The sequence below is a fragment of the Sus scrofa genome, chromosome 1, assembly GCF_054392235.1.
Source record: "Sus scrofa isolate SSC_HxYL_T2T_F1_AM1 chromosome 1, Sscrofa_HxYL_maternal_Yorkshire_Landrace_v2.0, whole genome shotgun sequence".
NCBI lineage: Eukaryota > Metazoa > Chordata > Mammalia > Artiodactyla > Suidae > Sus > Sus scrofa.
The window spans coordinates 145,883,451-145,910,001 of record NC_139383.1 but is presented as its reverse complement, the minus strand read 5'-3'; the positions used below and the strand labels follow the sequence as shown (position 1 = coordinate 145,910,001).

At 42.1% G+C, this 26,551-nt stretch overlaps 1 protein-coding gene across 2 annotated transcripts in view; it reads right to left on the bottom strand.

The window, feature by feature from the left end:
* Window positions 1-20,273: 20,273 nt before the first annotated feature.
* The window catches only part of SCG5 (secretogranin V), a 67,584-nt gene continuing 61,306 nt past the window's right edge, over window positions 20,274-26,551 (bottom strand). The window contains exon 6 of one of the 2 annotated variants that reach the window (XM_021082727.2): window positions 20,274-24,428. In XM_021082727.2, coding sequence (XP_020938386.1) covers window positions 24,333-24,428 — 96 coding nt within the window. In that variant the 3' untranslated portion in view covers window positions 20,274-24,332. The remainder of the gene's footprint in view (window positions 24,429-26,551) is intronic. The other variant, NM_001105287.1, reaches the window with a different exon arrangement.

Genomic DNA, 26,551 nt, shown 5'->3' with positions numbered 1-26,551 from the left:
ACTGTAAATTGGTACAACCATGTCAGAGGGTAAATTTTCAGTATGTGATAAAATTAAACATACAACTAGTGTACCACTCAACCATTCCACTTCTAGGTAAACACCTTAGAACTTGAGTGACATGTATAAGGCATAGAAACTTGGGTGAGCATTTCTATTGTGGTTTATTGATAACCATCTTAATGCCCATTAACAGCAGTAGGAAAGGCATAAGAAATTATTTTAGTTGTATAACAAAAGGCTATGCAATTACTAAAAGGAATGGACTAGATTTTTCTATCTCAACACAGAGCTCAAAAACTTAGTGATGTTTGGGGGAAAAAAAGCAAGTTGTAAAATGATACAAGTAGTTTGACACCATTATGCATATTTTATAATAAACATATAAAACAAAAGTATAAATTGTTTATGGAAACATATGTGTTCATGTAAATATATAAACAGTGGCTTGGGAACCAGACCCCTGAAGGTGCCCACCAGAATAGAGTTGGGGGGAAGGGAGTAGGATTGAAGATAAAAGACAAAAGAGATTGCAACTTTACAATTGCTTTTTAAATTTTTATTTTTTAAAAATCTTGAGATTGGAGTTCCCGTTGTGGCGCAGCGGAAACGAATCCAACTAGGAACCATGAGGATGTGGTTTCGATCCTTGGCCTCAATCAGTGGGTTAAGGATCAAGCGTTGCTGTGAGCTGTGGCATAGGTCACATGTGCGGCTCGGATCTGGCGTTGCTGTGGCTGTGTTGTAGGCCTGCAGCTACAGCTTCGATTAGACCCCTAGCCTGGGAATCTCCATATGCCACGAGTACGGCCCTAGAAAAGACAAAAAAAAAAAAATCTTGAAACTAATATATGACAAAACGTTGACAACTTCAATTTCTGGGTGTGGGTATGTGGATATTTGTTAGATTATTCCCTTTACATTTTGGTAATGTGTAAAAACTTCCCAGCATTAAAAAAACAAACAAACAAACAAACAAAACCTGATCTTTATATCATGCTTTCTGGAGTTATTTTGGACACTGAGGATTTTTCCTTCCTGGGCATCCTCTGTAAACAAGTCCAATCAAGGCAGGCAGGCTTTCAGAACACATACAAGCCCTTGCTGGTATGTATGTATATGTCTGCAGATCTGTCTGAGCATTGACTCCTAGCTAGTCACCCTACTCTTTACACATTAGCAGTAAAACCTTCACCAGTTTTTTGTATAAAAAGAATGCATGTGTATGTGAAATTTCTGAACAATGCTGCCAAATACAAGCATATGAAAGGCTCAATCATGCAAATTTTAATACAATTTGGACCTAATTCTATGCAAGTATTTATTGTGCCTAATAACTGTGCAGTGCAGTATAGAAAAAGTGAAAGCATGAAAGTATAGACAAAAGGATAAAAGTCCTGAGAGTTCCCTGGTGGTGCAGTGGGTTAAGGATCAAGCATTGTCACTGCTACAGCTTGAGTTGCTGCCGTGGTACAGGTTCAGTGCCTGGTTTGGGAACTTCCACATGCCATGGGTGTGGCCAAAAGAAATAAAAAATAAAAAAAAATCCTTCACAGTCAATATGTAGGCACACTGGGAAAGGCACTGAATTTGGAGTCAGAAAAATCAGAATGAATTCTTAACTCCTCAAAGGAACTGAGTGCCCCTGAATTGGATATTTAAACCCCCTAAACCTAAATTCAATCATGACTTATAGGAATGGTAATAATACCCCTCTCTGGGTGGATGATGGAAGTTAGTAAAATAAGATACATGCAATAGATGCCTAGTAAGCAGTGGTGTCTGCTTGGATATTGGAGTTCAACTGGGAGCTAAAACAATACAATGAAAGTATAAGATTAGCATGGGTGGTGTCTGACGTATCTTAACTTCACCGTGCATGGCACATTGGATGCCACATCATAGGTGGTAGATGAAGCTACTAAATGGATCCTTGCAAAGGGGAATGGAAGAACAAGAGGGAGGGAGAAAGGGAAAGAGGGAGGCAGGAAGAAAGGGAGAAAGGAAAAGAGCAAGGGAGGGAGAGAGAGAGAAAAAAAGAGAACGGAAACGAAAAGAAGCCATCCCATTCCAGTAAATGGCACAACAACTTCTATTTTTGGTAAAACCAGTGAATGGTATAAATCCCCCACAGAAGGGCACAGGCAAAACAGCAGACTCTTCTGGCTGTCTTCTGACTATGTCATCAGAATCACTTTAACCCAAACTGACAATCCTCAGGATGTTTTCACTGCAGTAACAGAACTTGAGGAAAAGAGGCCAGAAGATGCCTGACCATAGAGCTAGAGGCCGTCTGCCGGCAGAGACATGGGAGGGAAATAGGACAAAGGCAGAGACAGAAATGTATCTCTCACCAAAAAGTCACATCCCCAGTGCCAGAATATAACAGAACCTGCTGGAAAGGAGGCTCCCAGCTTTGTGTGCAGCCTGGGTGACTCGTGAAGCCTGAAAAGTTTCCCTTTGTTTGAGCTCTGTGACGTGACCTCGCTCTTGGAAAAAATGGAATGGGATGTTCATCAGTGATTGATTTTTTTTTTTTTTTTTTTTTTTTTTTGCTTTCCCTTAGTGCTTGGGCTGCTGTGGGTCTTCGTTTTTAAATCTTTTTCAAGAAAAGCTCATTTTACTGCAAATTTCATTTTATTTATTTAATTTTTGGCCTTACTTGTGGTCTCTGGAAATTTCAGGGCTGGGGATGGAAACCATGCCACCACAGTGGCCTGAGCCACAGCAGTGACAACACTGGATCCTTAACCCACTGTGCTACCAGGGTACTCCTCTACTGCAAATTTTAAATTCCAGTGCCCTGGAGAAAGCCCACCCAAGGTGTTTATTAAACTGAAGGTCTTTGGGCTTTACCCCTTTCTCTTTGGCTGCCATGTTCTTTTACTTTTTTACTCATTTAATTCACTTACAATCTTTATTCCCTTGAGATTTTGCTATTTACTAGGAGCCATGTTTTGAGATTTACTTTTTCAGCTTTTTTGTCCTTTAAGGCATGGAAGTGCATATGTGATTTCGCTCTTGTTATAACTCCTACTAAGTCACTTTATATATTTGATAAAGAATGTATAACATTGTAAAAATATTATAAACTCATCATAGAAAACTTGGAAAACAGAGAAAATACAAAAAAATAAAATTTTTTCATCATCCCACAACCCCCAAATTACCACTACTTGCTTATACATCTATAACACACACACGATACATATATCCATATACGAACTTCCTTCCAGTTATAGAAAGTGTGTGTATATATCTTAAAGCTGACTTTTACTACCTACTTAATATGTACCAAACACTAGGCTTTACATACATTACTGAACTTAATCTTTATCAAAATGTCTCAAGGGCACACAGCCATATAAGGCAGAGGAAATATTCATGGCCAGCTAATACCTAGGCCGCTTCCAACTTAACTTCTACACCATACACTGCGTAGAGTCTACCTTGCACACTGTCTTACAGCTGGGATTCGAACACCATGATCACACCCACAAAAAAGCATCCTAAATGCCGAGTGATGTAAATGATGCAAGAGCTTGGGTATTGTTAAGACATATGGTTGTATAAGATATGAACATATGCATGAGAAATGTGAGTTTTGGATTGTACATGACTTTACTTATAAAAAATTCTTAACATGTGGTCAGTGAAAACTCAGATATGCTCTGTGTTTTGGGGTTTTGTATAAAAACCACTTTCCTGCTATTGCAAATGTTATTAGCGACAGATAGTATCTGTCCCTTTTTAAAACTAGGAGCTCATTGGAATTCCCTTATGGTGCAGCGGGTTAAGAATCTGGCATTGTCACTGCAGTAGCTCAGGTCGCTGCTACGGCACAGGTTCATTCCCTGCCCCAGGAACTTCCACATGCCAGGGGCATGGCCAAAAAAAAAAAAAAAAATAGGAGCTCATAAGTAAGCTCAGTGTTTAGGGGCTCTGCTCAGGGCAGAGAAGTGCAGAGCTGAAGGTGAGAAAGTAAATTCAAGACTTATTTTCTCTCCTAAAGATCAACAGGAGTGCCTATGTCAATTTGCACTTGGCTTACAAAGAGTCCAAATTTAAATCTCTTTTAAGTCTTGGTTCCTTTTCATGCATTCCCTCCCTAGCTTAAAAGGTTGGATCATCTGGAATATGAGTTCTCATTCCTTTTTAAAAGAAAGACAAAAAATGTAAACTGTGGGCTCCTCGCTGCTTATGTCAGAGCAATACATGTGTGCTTTATATAAACTAACCATTTGTCTATTAATGTTTGTAAAGAGCTTCTTAGACATAAGGCATTTGGGACACACTCTCTAGAGAAATGTGGTATCTTTGGAAAGAGGATCAGAGGAAGGAGAAACCAATGAGAAGAGAAATTCCTTTATAGGCATATCCCGAATGTGAAAGGAAATCTCCAAGATGAGCATCAAACTGCATTTCCCCCTATGCTGAAGACCATGGCAGGAGGAGGAAATTTCCAAAGAGACTAGGTAACCTGGCCTGGAATGTTTGTTTCTAGATTATATGTTACTTCTCTGTGTGAAAAGAAAGAGAAATACAGAGGTCATACTTTGGATTGGATGACATGGCCATACATCCCCACATACTGGCTTTCTGATGATCTCCCAGGGGAATACCAGTGACTGATAATCCCCATCAGCCTGAGTGGTGAGGGGACCCTAGGATCTCCCAGGAGCAGGCGTCCACCTGCCCACATGCCTACTGTGTTGTAGACACATGCAGGGCTGAGCCCAGGCTCTCGAAGACTGTAAAGCAGGGTTCTTAGTCACAGTCACATAGAGCCAAAGGAGAAAAACGTTCTGAAAAGCAATCAGCATGGTTCCAGCAGCAGCTACACTGCTAGTCAGAGCAATCCATGAGTGTCCATGGACAGATTAGGATATACTTTCCCTAGGCAAATCTCTAAGGCCACCTCTCAACACTAGCAACCTCAAAAAGCCTGCCTAGCCAAAGCCTCAGGACACTAGCCTAAGCCTCTAGTTATGTTTCCAATATTCCTTGAAAGGGTGAAAAGGAAGGAGGAAGGGAAGGGAGCATTCTTTTTAAATAAGAAAGACAAATTATTTTTGGAAAACAATAGCTTCCCTTAATTGGTACGTAAACTTTGCCTTTTATTTTTGTTTTGTTTTTGGGGTTTTTTTTTTTGACATGTGGAAGTTCTCCCAGGCCAGGCATCGAACCCACATCACAGCAGCGACCTGAGCCACAGCAGTGACAATACTGGATCCTTAACCCACTGAGCCATGGGGAAATTCTGGCTCTGTGTTTCTAAGAGTCTATTTTAATAGCAATTATTTCTATGTGAGCTCTGTGCTGTCAATCTAGGGAGAAGAATCTTGCCATCAGGAAGAGGAATTTCAGAGTTAAAGTTTGTTTTTGATACAAACATTTGTTACAAAGTTGCACAAATACAGCTGAGGATGGCATAAGAGCCAGAGGCTGAACACAAAGGGGAGGCACTCAGTCTCACTTTCTGCACAGCCAACACTCAAGCCAAAGTAGACCACAGACTGGTCCCTGAGCACATCTCCAGATCCCCACTTCCAGGCTGTTGTTTTTGCTGCCCCCTCCACTTAGGATTTCCTACCCTCACCTCCTTCTTTGCAATTCCTGCCTCTACTTCAAGGCTCTTTTCAGATGCTTTAGCATTTTTTGTGGTTCTGATTGGATTTTTACTTTGTCTTAGTTGCATGTCTACTTGACATCACTTTCATCAAAGTACTGCAGACTCCATGAGGTCTGGCGCCCTTTCTTTCCTCATCCTTGAGTTCCTTATAGGTCTAGGGCTGCGTCCTAAGCAAAGATGACACTCATTCAGCAGATGTCTGTTGAACCTGAGGCAAGGATTTCACTTAAAGGAGGCTGAGTTGAATTGTAATAAAAATACCCCAAATCTCATTATTTCAGTCTCCTGTTTTATCCCATCACCTATGGGAACTGGATCAGAAGCGTTCATCCAAACTTGGTAGCAGGTATTGAGTTTGAATCCATCCCATCACTTTGCCACCACCGCCCCAGTTGACGTCACATTCATTTCTCATCCGCACGCATGCCCTGCCTCTTTACTGACTGCTGTCTTCATTTCCATTGCCGTTGACACACAGCTGCTGGAGTCAAATTAAATCACACAGGAGATCATGTCCTTCCCTTGCCTTAAAGCCCTTCTTCTCCCTAGCTCTTGCCAAACTTTTAAATGATTCAGCTTATTTTGCCTCATTTCTGTCTCTCTCTTCTACGAGCTCCATGGGGCAACCATCTCCGTCGGGTTCTATGTTTCCCCAGGCTCTTGCACGGTGCATGGAATATAATAGAGCCTCACGGACATGTGTTGAAGGACAAGATTAAAAAGTGCAGAGTTGTTATCATTCTCCCTGACATTAGAAGCCTCGCTCCACCTCCTGTTTTCCTGGTTTCTATACTTTGCCTGGAATTCAATGAACGGAGGAGCATGGTATGGCTCTGGATCTGAGCTTTCCAGTGGAACCTCAGTTCTTAGTTTTGTTGTGGAATCAGAGAGCACATCTCTGTGCTGTGTGTGTGTCCCACACACTAAGGACAGCCAGCAATGATGGCTCAGGCTTATTCTGGGCACTTCAATTGCATTCACACTTCCCTTGTAAAGCCAATCCTGAGACAACATTCCTAAGACCCCAGAGAAGTGAGTAAGTTTCATTACCTGCCAGATAGGACAGCATCCACTCCACTTTAAATATCATGGTAGGAGTTCCCATCGTGGCTCAGCGGTTAACAATCCCAGCTAGCATCCATGAGGATGCAGGTTCTATGGGTTAAGGATCTGGCATTGCTGTGAGCTGTGGTGTAGGTTGCAGATGTGGCTCAGATCCCACGTAGTGGCGGCTACAGCTCTGATTGGACCCCCTAGCCTGGGAACCTCCATATGCCTCAGGTGTGGCCCTGAAAAGACCATAAATAAATAAATAAATATCATGGTAAAGTCTTATGAGAAATTAATAATGTGCTGTTCTGTTTGTGTTTGGGGAAACCTTAATAAAGATTTACTGTCTGTGGATACATTCATTTTCTTAGCCTGATGAAATAGGGTACAAAAGAGGAGAGTGAGGAGTTCTTCTGTGGGGCGTCAGGTTAAGCATTTTCATTGCAGTGGATTGGGGTGCTGCTATGGTGCGGATTCAATCCCTAGCCTGGGAATTTCCACATGCTGTGGGCACAGCTTACAAAGAAGAAGAAGGAGGAGGAGAAGTGATATTGTTGTGAGCCACACAGGAAGTCCAGAAGAAGTGATGTTGAATGAGAGAACATTTGCCTATGTGGCCAAGAATGATGCATGTTTTGCCACTGATTTTATTTTTTACTTATTTCTTTTTTTGAAGCGGGGCATCCATATTTCCAAAGGCCTCTTCCTTTACTATTTATAGATGTAGACCTACATTTCTAATTCTAATTCATCTTGAGGAGACAGGGCGGGGCAACAGCATTTTATTATGATTGTTGTGGCTTTTTTTTTTTTTTTTTTTGTCTTTTTTTGTCTTTTTGCCATTTCTTGGGCTGCTTCCGTGGCATATGAAGGTTCTCAGGCTAGGGGTCGAATTGGAGCTGTAGCTGCTGGCCTACACCAGAGCCACAGCAATGCGGGATCTGAGCCTCGTCTGCAACCTACACCACAGGTCACAGCAACGCCGCACCCTTAACCCACTGAGCAAGGCCAGGGCTTGAACCCGCAACCTCATGGTTCCTAGTTGAATTTGTTAACCACTGCGCTATGACAGGAACTCCTGTTGCGGCTTCTAAAGGTACAATTCTGAACCACGGGAGTACCTGATGGCTACCTGGAAGGAGGCGAGCTGATTAGGAAGGTCTGGGGTCTCAGAAATATATTCAAGTGAGGCCAAGGCATGTTTTTCAGATATAGCAGAATGGTATGAGGCTGATTGTGGCTGGGTGTAGATTTGCAGGCTACTCACACAGCAGCAGGGTGCCTATATTCTGTCGGTTCCTCGCCTGGCCTCTTCACCCATCCTCACACTATCTCTGGTTGTTGTGGTGGGCACTGTTTCCCCAAAGGGACCATCCATCGAAGTCACTGGAGGGACTTACCAATTTATTCATTTCTTTTCTTGCTCTAGACTACTGAATCAAAGTTTCCTGAGCTAGGGCCCAAGAATCTTTATTTTCACAATATTCTTTGGATGACTCTGACAGGTAGCCAAGTTTGGGGGTCATTGACATATTAGAAAGAATTATTTGCACTGAAGCTCAACCACCAACAATCTAACCAACTTTAGACAAGTCACCTCTTGAACTATCAGGAAAACAGAAGAAATGACACCTACAGAAGACTGATGCTGCAGAATTAAAGGAAATGACATCTGTGATCTCATCCTATGTGTATTTAATAAGTCAAGTTAGTTAATACTCTGCTGGTGACCTAGAGGCTTCCCAGAATCTCTTTTATGAAATAGTGTTTAGCTTCCTCTTCTGTGTTTAATTCCTTATGAAACTTCATTCCTCCTTTTGTCAGTCACTAAGAATAAGGCCATATGCAGATGAATCAGAAGACCATCATACCATGTGTTCTAAGAGCCTTCCAAGTTCATTGCTGCAAGAAATGCTCAACATTTAATGCATATTGTTTCTCGATATCTGTTTCCAAATTGCCAGTACAGTTTCCATTTCTGGGAAATTACATAGACATGTCTGGATCCAACTCTTTTATCTTTGCATTTCCAACTGCTCTGTTTTCCTTCTTTCTTCCCATCAAATTCTCATATTTTGACAGTTTTAAGACCAGTTCTTCCTTGATCTTTTCCTTCCTGTAATACATTGAATTCAAAGGAGCCCATTCTCCTTGGTATGCCTTCTCTCCAAACACAAAATATTCTGAAGTTCAGATTCTCTTTCTGTGAGTGGGTTAACATCACAAAAAAATTGTGGTTTTCTCAATCATAAACAAAAGTGTTTTAAATGAACTCTGTTTCTTTTCTTCCAAGCATCACAGAAAAGGTTGGGACAAAATGAAATGAATTTTCAGTAAGATAATTACTTATTAAAAATAGGGATGAGAAAAGTATGTAAATTGATTCATTAGGAAGAATTTATAAAATGCTTTAACTTAAAAGGAAATACTCTGGTAGGCATTCACAATGAATCAGGAGGAAAACACTCTAGCCTCTTGAAGAAAGCTGTTAAGACTGTTCAGCGTTGACAAAATGTATCTAAAAAAGCCCTTTCCTGGAGTTCCCGTCATGGCACAGTGGAAATGAATCCGACTAGGAACCATGAGGTTGTGGGTTCGATCCCTGGCCTCGATCAATGGGTTAAGGATCCGGCGTTGCTGTGAGCTGTGGTGTAGGTTGCAGACGCAGCTTGGATCGCATTGCTGTGGCTCTGGCATAGGCCAGCAGCAAGCAACAGCTCTGATTAGACCCCGAGCCTGGGAACTTCCATATGCTGGAGGTGCAGCTCTAAAAAAGATAAATAAATAAATAAATAAATAAGCAAGCCCTTTCCTCTTATAATGTGAGAGAAGAAGGCAAACTGCATGTGGAAGCATCTGATCATATTTCATGTGGGAATGTGCACTCAGAGTTGATCTGAGCATATTAACAAGGGGAGTATTAGCCGCTGACAGTGTTTTGTATTGAACACATCCATTTGTAAAAATAAAAGAAATACTCTATTCATATGTCCAATTTTCCTCTTTATTTAAAGTAAAATTCTGCAGTGTGGTTTGAGTTGTAAATCTATTGAAAACAGCTTTGTTGAATCAACAGTCAAGGCATACATAAAAAGTGATTTGGAAATTTTTCTGGGTTATGGGTCGGGGTGGGGAGGGGAAATGGGAATAGAACCTTGGGGCATCTCTCCATACTCTTTCTGGTTTTTCCATCAGCCCCTCTCACTCTCTAAGTTCATTCACTGTTAACAATAAAAAGAACTCCCCTTCTCCAATGTCACTCTCTCAGAGTTTTCTGGGGGTATGGATGACTAGTAGAAAAGTAATCTGAATTTTTTAGATAATGGGTACCACCTAGATAGGATGATGATTCCCCATCAGACCCTCAAAAATAGCATCAGCCAATCAGGAAACTTACAGAAGCTACGGAGGATAAATAAGCTAACGGCCCAATCCAAACCTTAACCAAAAAATGTCAAAGTATAGTGAAAAATGAAAAGAAAAACCAAAACACCTCCATCTTCACCTTTTTCTTTGTCCATGCCATTTTACATCTGGAGGGGAGAGTGGAATGGCTTCCCAGGTCAATATCAATGATTAAGCTTGAGTTCAATTACATTTTTTTCTTCAATGATTCATTTTCCTTAGAATACATTTCTTTCTCTTTTTTTGGATAATGATTTTTATTTTTGAATACATTTTTTAATTTTATCAAATAAGAATTTTTTTGTCATTTTAGGGCCATGCCCGCAGAATGTGAAAGTTCCCAGGTTAGGGGTGCAATCGGAGCTGCAGCTAGCTGCCAGCCTACACCACAGCCACAGCAATACCAGATCCTTTAACCCACTGAGCAAGGCCAGGGATCAACCCCGCATCCTCATGGTTACCACAGCCACTGCAGGAACTCTCAAGAATTTTTTTATGTATTTATTTATTTATTTATTTGGGCTGCACCCACGACATGTGGAGGTTCCAAGGCTGGGGCTGCATTGGAGCTGTAGCTGCTGGCCTACCCAACAGCAACATAGGCTGAGCTGCATCTGTGACCTACATCACAGCCCATGGCATTACCAGATCCTTAACCCACTGAGTGAGGCCAAGGATCGATCAAACCTGCGTCTTCATGGATGTTAGTCATATTCGTTTCTGCTGAGCCCCGACAAGAACTCCCCAAGAATTTTTTTAAAAAGTGGTCTAGGGAGTTCCCGTTGTGACTCAGCACATTAAGAACCCGACGTAGTCTCTGTGAGGATGCGGATTCAATATCTAGCCTCGCTCAGTGGCTTAAGGACCCAGCGTGGCCTTGGCTGCGGTCTGGGCAGGCAGTTTCAGCTCTGATTTTACCCCTAGCCTGGGGAATTTCCATATGCCACAGGTGCAGCCATAAAAAGAAAAAAAAGTGGTCTAAAACTCCACAATCTACCATTTGGCCACACTTTTCCCCATGGATCTATTATAAAATGGTAAATGGAAGGCTAAACTGAGATCAGGCCAACAGATCTTACTCTGACCTTTGATGGAGCCTTCAACTGACCTGGGCTTCGACTGCTCCTAGATGGAAAATACAGATTTCCTGATGATTTAGTTGACAGAGTAGAGCAGGGAATGATGATACAGACTAGCTCCACTTCTAAGAATAATGGCTTATGAATACTGGCTTAAATTTGTATATCTATTAATAATGATAATTAACTTTTGAGATCATATAATGTTAACTCCGTGCTAAGTAGCTTAAATGTTGGATATGGTCAACTGGCACACAGTATTTATTCCCATCACCTTCCATGTGCCTTCTTGCATAGCAAGGACTGGAAAGCCAAAAATTGCATTAGCTAACTCATTAGCAGAGAATATTCTGGAAGCAAAATAGAACACTAAATGTCCATCAACAGAGAACTGGATAAAGAAGATTTAGTATGTGTGTGTCGTGTGGATATATATATATATATCCACACGACACACACATATATAAAACAGAATATTAGCCACAAAAAAGAACAAGATAATGCCATTTGCAGCAATATGGATGGACCTTGAGATTATCATACCAAGAGAAGAAGGCCAGACAAAGATTAATATCATATAATATCATTTATATGTGAAATCTAATAAAATGACACAAAAGAACTTATTGATAAAACAGAAGCAAACTCAAAGATTTAAAAATTAAGTTTAGGATTACCAAAGGGAAACCATGGCAGGAGGAGAGAGATAAATTGGGAAGATGAGATTAACATACACACACTATTATATTAGATAAATAACAGGACTTACTATACCATGCAGGGAGGTTTACTCAGTGTTCTGTAATAACCTGTTTGGGGTGGGGGAAGGATGGATATATGTATTTATGTATAACATCCATTTTGCTGTAAACATTATGCCAACACGACATTATAAATCAACCTTACCCCAATAAAATTTTTAAAAATTAAACAAAAATAAAATAGAACATCAGATAAATGGGTTCCCACAAGATTTGGAAGAGAAAAAAGAAAAAACTATTCTTCTGCTGCTGTTTCTGCTGAGAAACAGTTGCTGCAGGCAAACTTGGCTCACCTGTGTCAAGACAATGGCTTGGGGGAGGAGGATGCCATCATCAGCCTTAGCAGGGTTGTGATGGCAAGGACATTAGTTACCACTTCTGAACCTCTGAATTCAAGTTATGCTGATGACCTTGAACTTTTTAAGCCCAGCCATGGGTTCCTGCCTGCTCTTCCACATCTTCAAATAATTTTGTAAGCTCCTAATGCTTTGCATTAAATTGCTTTCACCTGGAAATATCCAGGGTAAAGAATTTGATTCTTGCACTATAATCTAATTCTGAATTTGGCATCCAAATCAAGGTTTAATGCAGGTGTTGTATTACAGAGAATTTGTCCTCCTATCAATTTAATGAGTTAAGTATTACCTTTTCCCATTTGTCAGATGAAAGAATTAAAATTTAGTGAGACAAAATAACTTAAGGTCACTCAATTTGTAAGTAGCAGAAGACAAGGTCAAATGCCAGTCTAATTACAAAGTTTTGGTGCCTAACTACTTTGAGGGACTCTGATAGCTTGGGATCAGATACATAATAATTATGTACAAATAGCTGAAGATTTATTTATTATGGATGGATGGATGGATTTTGCTATAAAACACATGAAGGAATCATTTAAATCTTGTACATCTTTGTACAAGACTCCCAAATCCCATGGGGGTGGCTCAGTATTTAGCACCTAGAATAGGTCCTTGATAAGTTACTGCTGAAAGAATAAATGAATGGTCTTGTGACAAGTCCCACCAAGGAAAGTGACACTGAAAGATGATAACTCATATGCTGGCCTGCTTGTGATTTAATTAAGTTGTCAAACTGATTTTATTAAGATGTTTCTCACTTCTCAAGTGTTCTATTGCTTCTACTAAGAGCTATTACAAATATTTTTGTTTCCTTTGTGTGTATTTTTGTTTTCTGTGGGGAGGAATAGCTTATTGACAAGTTCTCCTGCCTCATCAAAGTCATCAAACATGAGAAGATTCAGTCTGTTAGGATGGATTTTAGGTCTATTTATCTTATCCCATTGTTTTAGTGCCTTTTTTTCCAAAACACTCTTTCTTTCTCTCTCTTTCTTTCTTTCTTTTTTTTTTTTTTTTTTTTTTTTTTGTCCTTTTAGGACCGAATCCATGGCATATGGAGGTTCCCAGGCTAGGGGTCTAATCAGAGCTGTTGCCGACGGCCTACGCCAGAGCCACAGCAATGCTAGATCTGAGCCATGCCTGCCACCTACACCACAGCTCATGGCAAAGCCAGACCCTCAACCCACTGAGTGAGGCCAGGGATCAAACACGCAACCTCATGGTTCCTAGTCGGATTCGTTTCCACTGCGCCACGACAGGAACTCCTGTTTCTTTCTTTCTATTTTTTTTCTTTTTAGAGCCACACCTGAGGCATAAGGAAGTTCCTGGGCTAGGGGTTAAATTGGAGCTACAGCTGCCAGCCTATGCCACAGCCACAGCCACAGCCATGCTGTATCTGAGTGGCATCTGAGACCTACACCACAGCTCACAGAAATGCCAGAACATTAACCCACTGAGCAAGGCCAGGAATTGAACCCACATCCTCATGGGGACTAGTCTGGTTCTTAAACTGCTGAGCCACAATGGGAACTCCTAAGATATTCTTGCTTTACAACTTACAAGTAAGGTTTCTAAACACAAATTCAAGGACATGTTTCTACTAGAATCTTTGCAAACACCTTGCCTGCTTATGAACTTCAGAAGCCAAGGTGTGACAACCACAAGTCTCTTGCTGGTTTTCTCCATGGTTTCCTCTGTGTCTATTAGCAATCATGTTTTCTTTCACTAAATAGTTATGACAATTTTCAGTGGCCCCTGCCTTCTCACAGGGCTAGGAGTTACCAGATCTACAGATCTACTATATTCCACACATTTTCTTTTAATTGCCAAGCCCATGTGTATTTTAGGAGGAAATTTGATCCATCTGTTTCTGATACCTCTACAGTAAAGTAACCAAACTAGGAAGAGCAACCTGACAGCCAAAAAGTCCTGGAAGACTCTTTTTTTTTTTTTTTTTTTGGATGTGGGTGCTGTGCCCATGACAAGTGGAAGTTCCTGAGTTCCTGAGTCAGGGATCAAGCCTGCGCCATAGCAGTGACCTGAGCCACAGAAGTGACAACACTGGATCCTTAACACCAGGCCACCAGGGAATTATCTTTTTTTTTTTTAAACTAGGAAGTCATGTATATGATGAGCAAGCACTCTGGTTCCTGCTCTGCTTAGGCTCTTGGTAAAACCAAAGCTTCAAGGAATGTTACATTCTCCAAATATAGTCTCTTTAAGTAGGTCTGGCTTTTAATACTTCTCATGATTAATGTCCTGGGAGTTGCCTTTGAGAGGTGAGGGAACTGACCCACCCTACTGGCTTCTCCCAGGGGCTCCTCTGTGCTCTGAGCAAGCTCCTCATGGATTGGCCAATGCTTCCCCAGGCTCACAGTTCTAACCTCCAAAGCAGTTGCCATAGCATTTGATGTAAAGACTGGCATATGCCCTGTGTGCTGCCCACATGGCTACTAGACATTCCCCTGATCAAAGGAGCACTGACAGATGAACAGCCATGGCTTAACCTGAGGCTGAGGCTACCCAGAGATCTGCCTTTGTGGTAAGCAGGACCACTATGGTGGTCTGTTCTATTTCCCTGATGAGTCAGTCATGCACAGCTATTGTCTGAGTTCAGTAAATGGAGGCATGTGGCCAGAACTCTGTGTCTTGATACTTCTTGACTTCTGACATCTAGGTGGTGATTCACGGAAGCAAGGAGCAGTTCTACTGCCTGATTTTTTTTTTTTGCTTTTAGGGTCACACCTGGAGCACATGGACGTTCCCGGGCTAGGGGTAAAATCGAAGCTGCAGCTTGCAGCTGCTGGCCTACTCCATAGCCACAGCAATGCCAGATCCAAGCCACATCTGTTGCCTGTACCACAGCTCAGGGCAACACTGGATCCTCAACCCACTGAGCAAGGATAGGGATCGAACCCGAATCCTCCTGGATCCTAGTCTGCTGAGCTACAGTGGAACTCCCTACTGGCTGATTTTAAAAGAACATATCCACAACTTAAATTCAATCTGTCAATCCAGCACAACATAAGAGGTAATTCCACCCTTCCTTCTTAACATATAGTCTAAGATAATCCACGTTATATTACTTCTTTAAAACATTCCATAGTGTTCATCCATTCAGCACTTATTGCATTTGTCAGGTCCTATGTAAGTACTAGAACAGAATGAAAAATAAGACACAGTCCATGGCCTCAAGGAGTTTATAACCCAGTAGAGTAAGACAGACACATAATAAGCAAATAAAGATTTTAGGCAACAGTGTGATACCTAAACGCACTGTATTTAGATATTGCGATACCACAGTATTAACTTGTGAAGCTCAAGAGACCAAAATTCAAGTTCCAACTCTGTCACTTACTAGTTGTGGACTCTTGGTTAAGTTATGTATCCTCAATTGCTTCATCTAGAAAATGTCAGGAGGGAGAATTAAATGAACCAAGTATACATAACCACTTATATAGTGACTCCTATTACCATGTCCTGTTACAGGGACTGCGGAGAAGTATGTGTGAGGTCTCCTAGGAACACAAAGAGTTATGAAAGTGTCAACACTACCTGATGTTGAGGGAAAGAGTGACCTCTGACTTGACCGTATGTCCAAGTGAAAGTTGCTGGGAAGAACATCTACCCAATATGTTGGGGTTCACATTGTCTTAGAATTAGCCTTGGCCCTCTGACATGATGAGATGGAGATGACAGGCTTGTCCAGCCCTGAGTCCACCTTGCTTTACAAATATCTCCCAGGGCACATAAGACCTGGAATTTCTATGTGCCCTGACATTTCGGTATTTCTAGTTCCCTTTCCCCCTTTGCCTATTTTTTTTCTTGTCTAGATTATAAACTTGAACAGCCTTTGGCCTGGTCTATCCACTATCACCAGTGACATTTTAGTGAACTTGATAACATCCTTGCCTCTTAGGAAATCCTCTTGGGACTTATCATCTTCCAGGACAAAATCCATCCACTTTAGGTCTTCATGCCAGTCTCTTCCTCTCTCACCAGACTTCCCTCTTGACTCTCCCTCCTATGTTACCCTTAAAACTATCACCAGAGAGTTCCTGCTGTGGTGCAGCAGAAACGAAGCCAACTCGGATCCATGAGGATGTGGGTTCAATCTCTGGCCTCACTCAGTGGGTCAGGGAACCGGCAGTGCTGTGAGCTGTGGTGTTAAGTCACAGACATGGCTCGGATCCCCTGTTGCTGTGGCTGTTGTGTAGGCTGGCAGCTGTAGCTCTGATGTGACCCCTACCCTGGGAACTTCCATCTGCAGGTTTAACCCTAAAAACAAACAAACAAACAAAAAAAGCTCTCATCAGACTAGGCTCTCCCACAAGTTATTGCTTCTTTCCGTCCTTTGTAGTTTTGAACATGCAACCCCTTTGCCTAAAACACTCTGCCTTCCATCCTCCATTGTGGGTTTGAGGAACTCTCTTGAGACTCAGCTCAGGAATGACCTTGTGGCTTCCTTTCCAGATCCTTTCCCTCTGGGTCAGCTGCCACACACCCCCCCCCACTTCCGCCACCTCTTTACACCTGCACGGATTTTGCCACGACGGCTGTCACCCTATCAGCCTCTCTACACAGTGAATTCCTTGGGCTCCTAAATCATGCCTGTCTCCCCACCTGGCTCGGCCGGTCCTAACTCATCACATGTTTGTGACAGAATCACAGGACCTTAGACTCTCAGCCATCCTACTACTCGGAGGTGCAGGAATGCCCTGTGCCGAAACTAAACCAAGTGTCTAATGAAAGGGCTGCTTCAAATGCCAGCCTCTTCTGTATTTAGCAGGGAAGTGTGAAGCCCACATGGAGCAGAGACAGAAGATGAGAACTATTCTGAGGAGAGGGGCCACAGGCTCTTTGTGACTGTAGAAGTGTTCTGGGGAAGGGTGTTAGCTGGACCTCCTCTGTGTGAGCGTGGCCCTTGAGGGGAGAGGTAGGAAGGTGGCAGGTATGGGAGCAGCTCCGCCTGCTCTGTGAGCTGCCCTGTGCTCTAGAAAGCAGCTATGACTGTGAATTGATATTTTAACTTTATAGCCCAGTCATGGGCCCCACATCAGCTGCCCTTGGCCTGAGCCTGGTATGGCGTTAGGTAAACCAAGCTTTACCAAAAATGTTGTGTGGTAGCAAGATGCCTGAGGTGGCTGACAAAGATCCAGATCCCACCCCACTTCAGACTGAGGAAGTGCCCTGGGTTCTTAAACTGTTATTTGGAGAGGTCCTGAGGAAGGAGATTCTAGACCACTTGCCAGGTATGTGCTTGATTGATCACTGAATGTATGAAAGAACTCTTGAGTTGATGAAGAGTTGATGGTGATTGCACTGTGGTGGGGAACTGTTGCAATTCTGATCTCTGATGGAGTATCTTCTAGCCTTAAATAGGTGTTCACTGGGAGTTCCCTGGTTGCCTAGCGGTTAAGGATCTTCATCACTGCTGTGGCGTGGGTTCGATCCCTAGCTGAGGAACTTCTGCGTGCCGCAGACGTGGCCAAAAAAAAAAAAAAAAAAAAAAAAAATGTGTTCACTGACTCCCAAAGGGCTCCAGGTGAGATGTGGCTGAGAAGATGCAGTTCTTGGGTGTCAGACCCCATGCAGTATCTCTTTTGTTTTGCTTTAATTTTATGGTAATCATAAGATGACTCAAGCCTAAAAGCGAGGGCTTTTGCAGATGTGGAATTAACTAGGTTCTAAACTGGAGCTGCTACAGCATTCTGTCCTCCCTGACCCTGCTCCCTGCACACCCCCACCCCCAAATCCAAGACTCTATCATCTATATTCACAATTCCATTTGACCTCACAATGCCAGCCCTGAAATGTGGGTGTGGGCTTGTAAACCCTTGTGTGCCTTTGCACTGTGCATCAGCTTTATGGCTTTTGCTTTACTGCTGCTACTTTCCTCTCCCCCCACCCCCCCAACACAGATGATATAATACCTAGGTCAGTACTCCCTCTAAGTCATTTAATGCAGAATCCCCAGAAACAAGGCTTCTCAATCTTTTGCAACCCACACCTCGTGGGTGTCTCACTCTCACTGGTGCCAGATCAAGGGCCAGGTAGAGGGTATAAGGATGAACAACAGCAGCCCCACAGCCCTGCTGGAGGACTGACTTCCTCTAGCTGATGATCTAGCTGATGTCTGCTACTTTAAATAAACATTCCTGGCCTTCTGGTTCCCAAATCCCCCTGGGCCAAGGTGTGGCACCCAGAGATCACCCTGAGGGCCTGAAGACTTCTGGTGCCCAACCCCTGCTATAGCTGATATCTGTGCCATTTCTCAGTGAAGCTGAGTGTCTCTGAAAATGTTCAAGAAAGAGGAAAAGAAGAAGGATCACTGTGCCCTTGTGTCTAGCTGGGTAGACAGGAAAGTTTCTCTGGCTTCCCCGCCCCCCCACCCCCCCACAGTGAGAATGGGGGAAATTCTCATCTGTAATGGCCCCACCATAAACTCCTCCAGGGCCAAGGGCTGTGGCCACCCCTCCCCCCACCCCCCGCTGGGTTAACTGCTCCCTAGGGACCTCCAGCTGGCCATGCCCACAGTGGGAATCCAATCAGGATTGATAGCTGATGGTGCTGGCACCTTACACTCTATGCTCAGGTCACTGTGCCCAGCACAGTCTTCTTTTGCTCTCCGTGTGTGTGTGTGTGTGTGTGTGTGTGTTGGGGGATGGTGCAGGGATCTACAACGATCTTCCTGGTTTCAACCATCCTTGGCTGAAGCATTGTGGAAAAACGGATAGGACCCCAGAGGTGAGGTGATGCCCCTTCTGGCACCCAGTAATTTCGTGTGTTTCTGCTGTAGATGGAACCCAGACTCCATCAGAAAGAAATGGCCTTTTTGAGTCCTGTTGGTCTCATAAAAGTCCTCTTTCTTTCCTGCCTCAAGTCATTTTCCTCTCTCCAGGAGAACCCCTGCTCCTGCCAAGGACCCTGACCCTCACCATCCAGCTCACTGCCACCAGTGGATTCTGCCTCCCGTGAAACCCTCTGCTATCTCCTTTCACAGCCCCCCAGGGAAATTCTCTTGATCAGTCTCCCTTTGTGCTTCCTCACATTTTCCACAGCCTTACCCAGTAAAGCTTCATACCTTGTCCTACATTGTTGTTTCTATGTCAGTGCTTACCTTAATTTACTCTTATTCATAAACTATTAATTGTGGTTTTATTGTGGAATTTCCAATGTAGAGACAGAGGTTCAATGAACCCCCATGTACCCATGAGCCAGCTTCAACAATTATAATTTATGGCCAGTCTTGATTCATCTATACCCTCCAATTCCCTCCCTCATATCACTACCACTGCAAGATATTATTCCATTGGTAAATAATTCAATATTTATCTCTAAGTGGGAGGACTGTTTTAAAAAATATAGCCATACACAAAAACAGACATATGGCTCAATGGAACTGAATAGAGAGCCTAGAAATAAACCCACACACCTATGGTCAATTAATCTATGACAAAGGAGGCAAGAATATACAATGGAGAAAAGACAGTTTCTTCAATAAGTGGTGCTGGGGAAGTTGGACAGCCACATGTAAATCAAGGAAGTTAGAACACATCTTCACACCATACACAAAAATAAACTCAAAATGGCTTAAAGGCAAATATAAGACATGATACCATACACACACACACGCATATACACACAGTGGAATATTACTCAGCCATAAAAAGAATAAGGTAGTGCCATTTGCAGCAATGGCACTAGACATTATCATACTAAGTAAATCAAAGATAAATATCATGTGATATCACATATATGTGGAATCTAAAAAATGATCCAAATGAACTTATTTACAAAACAGAAACAGACTCACAGATTTTGAAAACAAACTTATCGTTCCCAAAGAGGAAAGCAGGGGAAGGATAAATTAGGAGTTTGGGATTAACAGATATACACTATTACATATAAAGTAGATAAACAACAAGGTCCTAAAATATAGCACAGGGAACCATACTCAATACCTTGTAATAACTTATAACAGAAAAGAATCTGGGAAAGAAAATATATACATTTATTATAAATCATAAATCATATATACTTCAATAAAATAAATTAAAAAAAATCTAGCCACAAAAACCGCATAACAACTAAATATCAGCAAATATCCAGTCACAACTCAAATTTCTCCCATTATCTGATCAATGTCTTTTTCATTTGATTTGAATCAGGATACAAATATGACTCACATATTACTATATTTGGTTTATACATTTAAGTCTTTCTATAATAACTGTTCTCCATCTTTTTTTTTTTATTCCTGCTATTTGCTGAAAAACTCTAGGTCACTTGTCCTGTAGAGTCTCTTTTAACCTAGATTTTTGCGATTGCTTCCCAATGGTGTGTTTAACCCATTTCTGTTAGGAGGGAGTTAAATCTAGAGGTCCACATAAGATTGGGCAAGAACATTTTGCTGACAGTGCTTCATACTGATCACACCAGGAGGTACAAAATATCTGTCTGTTTGATCTCATTGACCAGTGGATTCAGGTGCTGCCGGCCTGACCAATCTATTAGCAATTAAGCCCTTGGTCTTTCACCTGGTGATTAGAAGCTATTGATTACTGGCCATGACAATTTCCTCGTGATAGCCACTTAAGTCACTCTAACCTCTTCTTTCTTTCTCAAAGGCCTCTCATGACAAACCTTTCTATTCCTCAGTGATGGCCAACATCGCTCACATTACCATCCTCAGCAGTAATTTTCTAACCTTTTGGGGATCACAGATCCCCTTGAGAATCTGAAATTTCATAAGAAAAAAAAAAAAAAACCCAACCCACAACATATGCATAGACACACAGAATTCCACTGAGCATCACAGGCTTTTGGACTTCAGATTCAGCCTTCACCCTTATATGGTCGAGGGCAACTTTGACCTTGTACAGAACCTTGCTGCCCTGACCTCACACTCTAACTCCAAGACTACCGCTCATGTTAGTGACTCTGTCTTTTGTTCCTTGACCTTACAATTTTTCTATTTCCTCAAGTCCTTTGATCTTTACCTCCTCTCAACTCTGATTCCTGTAGTTGTCACCACAAAGTTGTCTTTCACTATCTCTTGAAACTTTTCTTTTGCTGTGAATCCAAACTCAGCTTCCCTCTGGTTGCCAACCCATTTACCTTTCCCTCTCATTTTCCTTTGTACCTGTTGAAGCTTATTTTGGTCAACATCATTTCCGCAATCCTTTTGATCTTTCTCAGATCACTAGTCCAGTCTGACCCATGGTTAGAATGGGTACCTCAGTGTCACTTTCCCTCATGTTTTAGAATCTTGATTCCTTGATGTCCTACCCATGTGCCAACTTGTGGTGCTCACTCTCGTGTCTGCCTTGCTTTTCCTCCCAGGGCACAAAAAGGGGCTGGATAAGGTTAATAAATAATGTTGGCAGGGTCCTTACAAATTCAGACTAAGTTACTACACTGGTCTCTCAGAAGAGTTCATGCACTTTCATTCATCTTTTCCTAATTCTCTGTTTCTGTGCTACTCAAGACGTTGTCCATGGGCCAATGGCATCAACATCACTGTGAACTTAAAAGCAAAATCTAAGGCCCTTCCTGGAACTATTGTAATAGACTGTGCATTTTTAACAATATCCTCAAGTGAATCATATCCACATTAAAAATTAAGCACTGTCCTATCTGTTCCTCACAAAAAGTTGTTCTAAATTTTTCTCACAGAACTTTTTTTTAAACTTTCTTTTTATGGCACACCTGCAGCATGCACAAGTTCCTGGGCCAGGAGTCGGATTAGAGCTACAGCTACTAGGCCACAGCAACGCCGGATCCGAGCTACATCTGCAACCTGTTCTGCAGCTCATGGCAATGTCGAATCCTTAACGCACTGAGCAAGGCCAGGGATTGAACTGACATCCTCATGGACACTATGTCAGGTTTTTAACCCACTGAGCCACAACAGGAACTGCACAATACTTAATTCTTGATTCCCACATGTATCAATCAGCCAGGGTCTAAGCAGGGAAAGAGAAAACACTCTGATTTCAGAATGAAAGAAGTCAGTAAAGAAAATTGGTTACATAGTGATGGAAGGGCCAGGAAGTCAAACAGGAGTTGGTGAGATAACCATGAGATGAACCATATGACAGAAACCATGGCCTCCTTAGGCTGCAGGGGCCAGGGAAAGAGGCAGCATGACTGGGGTCCCAGAGACCAGGCTTACCTGGCAGGAGATGGAGCCTCAAAGAAGATGCAGTTGCTGGGAGAAAAAAATGAATTACCTGTTTTCTTCCCTTTGCTCACCTTCTGCTCGGCCCTCCGTGACTTCACGTTAACCCCAGATAGAAGTCAGCTGACAAGGGAGCCTTGGAGAACAAGGGAGGGCAGAAAAGGCATCTGAAGGCAAACAAGCCAAACACAGGCACAGGGACCTCACTTTCTCCTCCTGCTTCACCTGTATGTCCTTCATCATAACCTCAGAACATGACCTGAGCCATTTTTCCTTCCTTCTGTCCAATCTCAGAGAAAGAGACATGCTTTGGTTTTTCCAAGAGAGCTGGAACTGGTATGAAATGTAATTAAAATGCTTGTAAGACACAGAATCCATAGGGTAGACCCTCCCAACTCTGTAAGTCTCCAGAACATGAAGGAAGTGTCTTTTGGAATCAGGTGGCATTGGCACTTCTGAAATCATGCTGCAGGTTGTGAAAAAAACTGCCTGTGGAAGCCCTCTAGGAAAACCACCTCCTGCTATGAAACAGGTGCCAATACTTTTCTTGATTTATCCAAGTTGATAACAACAGACTCACATGCTAACCGAATTCAGTCAAGTTATTCCTCTCAGACAAGTCAATGACAGCTAGATTTAATGTGCACTGATAAAAATGAAAATCAAGGATGATCTTTTTCGCCAAGTGCTTTCTCACCCAAAGCTTTAAAAGCAGCATGGGCTGGAGTTCCTGTCGTGGCGCAGTGGTTAACGAATCTGACTAGGAACCATGAGGTTGCAGGTTCGATCCCTGGCCTCGCTCAGTGGGTTAAGGATCTGGAGTTGCCCATCAGCTGTGGTGTAGATGCGGCTCGGATCCTGCGTTGCTGTGGCTCTGGCAAAGGCCAGTGGCTACAGCTCCGATTAGACCCCTAGCCTGGGAACCTCCATATGCCGCAGGAGCGGCCCTAGAAAAGGCAAAAAGACAGAAAGGAAAAAAAAAAAAAAAAAAAAAAGGCAGCATGGGGCTGAATGACCTACTTGGAGCTCACAGATTGGGTGCTTTGCTGCTTGAGGAGTTTGTTTGTGTTAATCTGAGTCCCCAGTGTGCCCCTAGAGCCCGGACCTGTGCCTGGCACATGGTAGAAACCCAATGTTTGCTGAATGAATAAAATAACTCAGAGACTAATAACCTTGGTCCCTATGTGTTGATTGTGCCACTTTCAGCTTCTCATGGAAACTCAGTCCTATTCTCTGTAAAATGGGAATAGTAATACCACCCTCCCATTTACTTCACAGTATTATTAAGATCAGATACAACCATATTTGTGAGTTTGTTCTAGTAAGCAAGGAAATTGTTTTCATGATGCTCTAAATTAAAAAACTTCACACACACATGCTTGCATACACATTTATTGAGATGCAGCCAAGTGAAATGTGTCCGCTCCTCCTCTGGGGCAAGATCTCCTTTATTGGTGTGTAACAACGCCCAAGGGCTGGAGGAACTACATAATCAAAATCAAACGCCAGCTTCTTACAGACTTGGCCACAACAGTGCCGCCCTAAACACCACTTTAAGCTGCAAGAAATTGGAGGACATTTCATTCATTGGCTTTTTATAGTTGTTGACATATACACTTCAATTTTAATGCTCATTGCAGACTCACATTAAAAAAAAAGAAAAGAAAAGAAAAGCGCTTACCCCAAATTAGCAGTAAGCAGAGCTATGAGAGTGAAGGACAACACGATATCAAACTACAGCTGCTGTGCAACCATACTTGTTTAAATTAGAAACAGGCTGCCATTCACATGGCCTCTAGAGACACGTGCGCATAAGCAATACCAAAGGAGAACCAAGGGGTCGTGGGGGTTTCCACCAGCATCGTCACTTTATTCCGGGTCCTTATCCTCATCTGAAAAGTGGGGGACTGACTTCTTTGCAACAACGTTGTCCAGTCTCTGTCCTTGTAAATATGGATTGACACTCTGAAAAAAAAAAAAAAAAAAAAAAACAAGGTTTGGTATCCCATGCAAGCATCAGATACAGACGTCTCACAGAAGAGGAGAACAAGAATCATTTCTGCCCCCTGGGTTAAAAGGTAACAGTGGTACCTACCACCTACCAAATGATTACGTACTAATCAGTACCCCAGTGACTGGAGAAACACTGACAGATGTGTCTAATTAGGTCTTTCACACGACTAGTATTGGATGTAATAATGGCCCCACCCCCTTTTTTGGCATAAAGATTTGAAGTGAACAAGCTGATAAACTCTTCCTATTAACTTAGATACAAAGCCCCATATGAAAGAGAAATTATTATCTTGTGGCCCCATTTAGGGGGCGAGAGAGAACAAAATGTACTAAATTATTTTACAAGAATATTCTAAAGAAGATGACAGAGCAAGGCCAAATGGGAATTAGCATCTGCAGACTGGTCACAGATCACCTGTTGCTGTGATTGATTCTTGCAAAACAGTATCCTACTTAAAGAGGACTCATCAGGGGCCCCTGGCAATTATTTTCACCTTCCCTCAGTCAAATTCATGAGCCTAAGAAAAGAAGGAAAGCATATAGAAAGCTCCTTTATTTTTGACTCAGGACTCCATCATCTGAAATCCTGTTCATCTGATGGTATTCTGAATGAGTCAAGGTTTTTCCATTCCTTGTCTAATACATACCTTTTTTTTTTTTTTTTTTTTTTTTTTTTGAGGTTTGGATGTGAACTAGTAATTGGAGCTTTACAACATAGTATTTCGCAAGCAGAAAAACATTCAAAAGTTTTGGAAGATATTTATTGAAGTTGCCTTCCAATAACTGAACAAAAATATAAGAGGAACTGTAGTTTCAAATGGCCAGCAATCCCATGGCACGCCTAGTGCCCAGGGATAAATGGAGGCATTTCACAGGGGTCTCTCTTGTCTATAGGACATTGTTACCATGACTTTCAAAGGATGAACAGACATTCTCCAAGAGAAGGCCTGGAATCTGAGGTTAGTATTTATAAATGCCCTTCCACATTCTGATAGGTAAAAGCATGAATGATGAAAGGCCCTCTCATCTTGCAAAAATGCATCACAAACAGGCTGAGAGTTATAAAGTGTGCAATGCTCTCATATAGCTGAAAAGTGCTATGTCGCCAAATAATAGTATTTCTGGGAAGCATCTTTAAAATATTTTAAGTAACTAAAGTACTTTTTATATCAGGAATTGTCAAGGAGAATGGCCTGGCCTTCCCCAGGGAGTCAATCACTCAGAATCTCTGGCTACGTGGAGCAACTGTGGACTGAAAAAGTGTCTTTTGTATTATAAATATTTTGATTTTTAGTCAGTATATTTCCTGAAAATAATCCCAATATATGTTAAACCGATATGAGATTTTCATATTTCTCAAATATGGGAATAAAGAGTTGATAAACTCTATAAATGCAAGAAATAGTAGATCTCAAATATTAACAAGATATATCTTAAGAGTTAGAAAATTTGCAAAGTCATTTAAAAGTGAATGGACCCTTTATTCGCTAAGCAACTAAGAATCCAATTGGATTTGAGCAAGTATAGAAAATTACATAAAACCACATGGGCTCTGTTGTAATTCTGGGGAGAATTCTTCTTGGTAGGGGATTTGATGGGAGGAAACCCTTCTGCTCAGACCCAGGACATGCCAAATGTTAAGTGGGAAGGAGAGGAAGGAAATTAATGAGGAAGTAAAAGGAGAAATCACTTGAACTTTTTTTTTCTTTCTAGGGTCGAACTTGCATATGGAAGTTCCCAGCTAGGGGTCAAATTAGAGATACAGCTGCTGGCCTATGCCACAGCCACAGCAGTTCAGGATCCAAGCTGCACCTGCGACCTGAACCACAGCTCATGGCAACGCGGGATCCCCAACCCACTGAGCAAGGCCAGGGATCGAACCCTCGGCCTCATGGATACTAGATGGGTTCGTTCACCACCAAGCCATGATGCGAACTCCCACTTGAACTTTTTTGATAAATGTCTATGAGTATTGAATCTTACACATAAGAGTAATGATAATGATGATACTTGGTTTTAATTATCCTCTGAAGAACTCAAGGCACTTAGATATTTATCTTCTCCCTTGGGTGAGA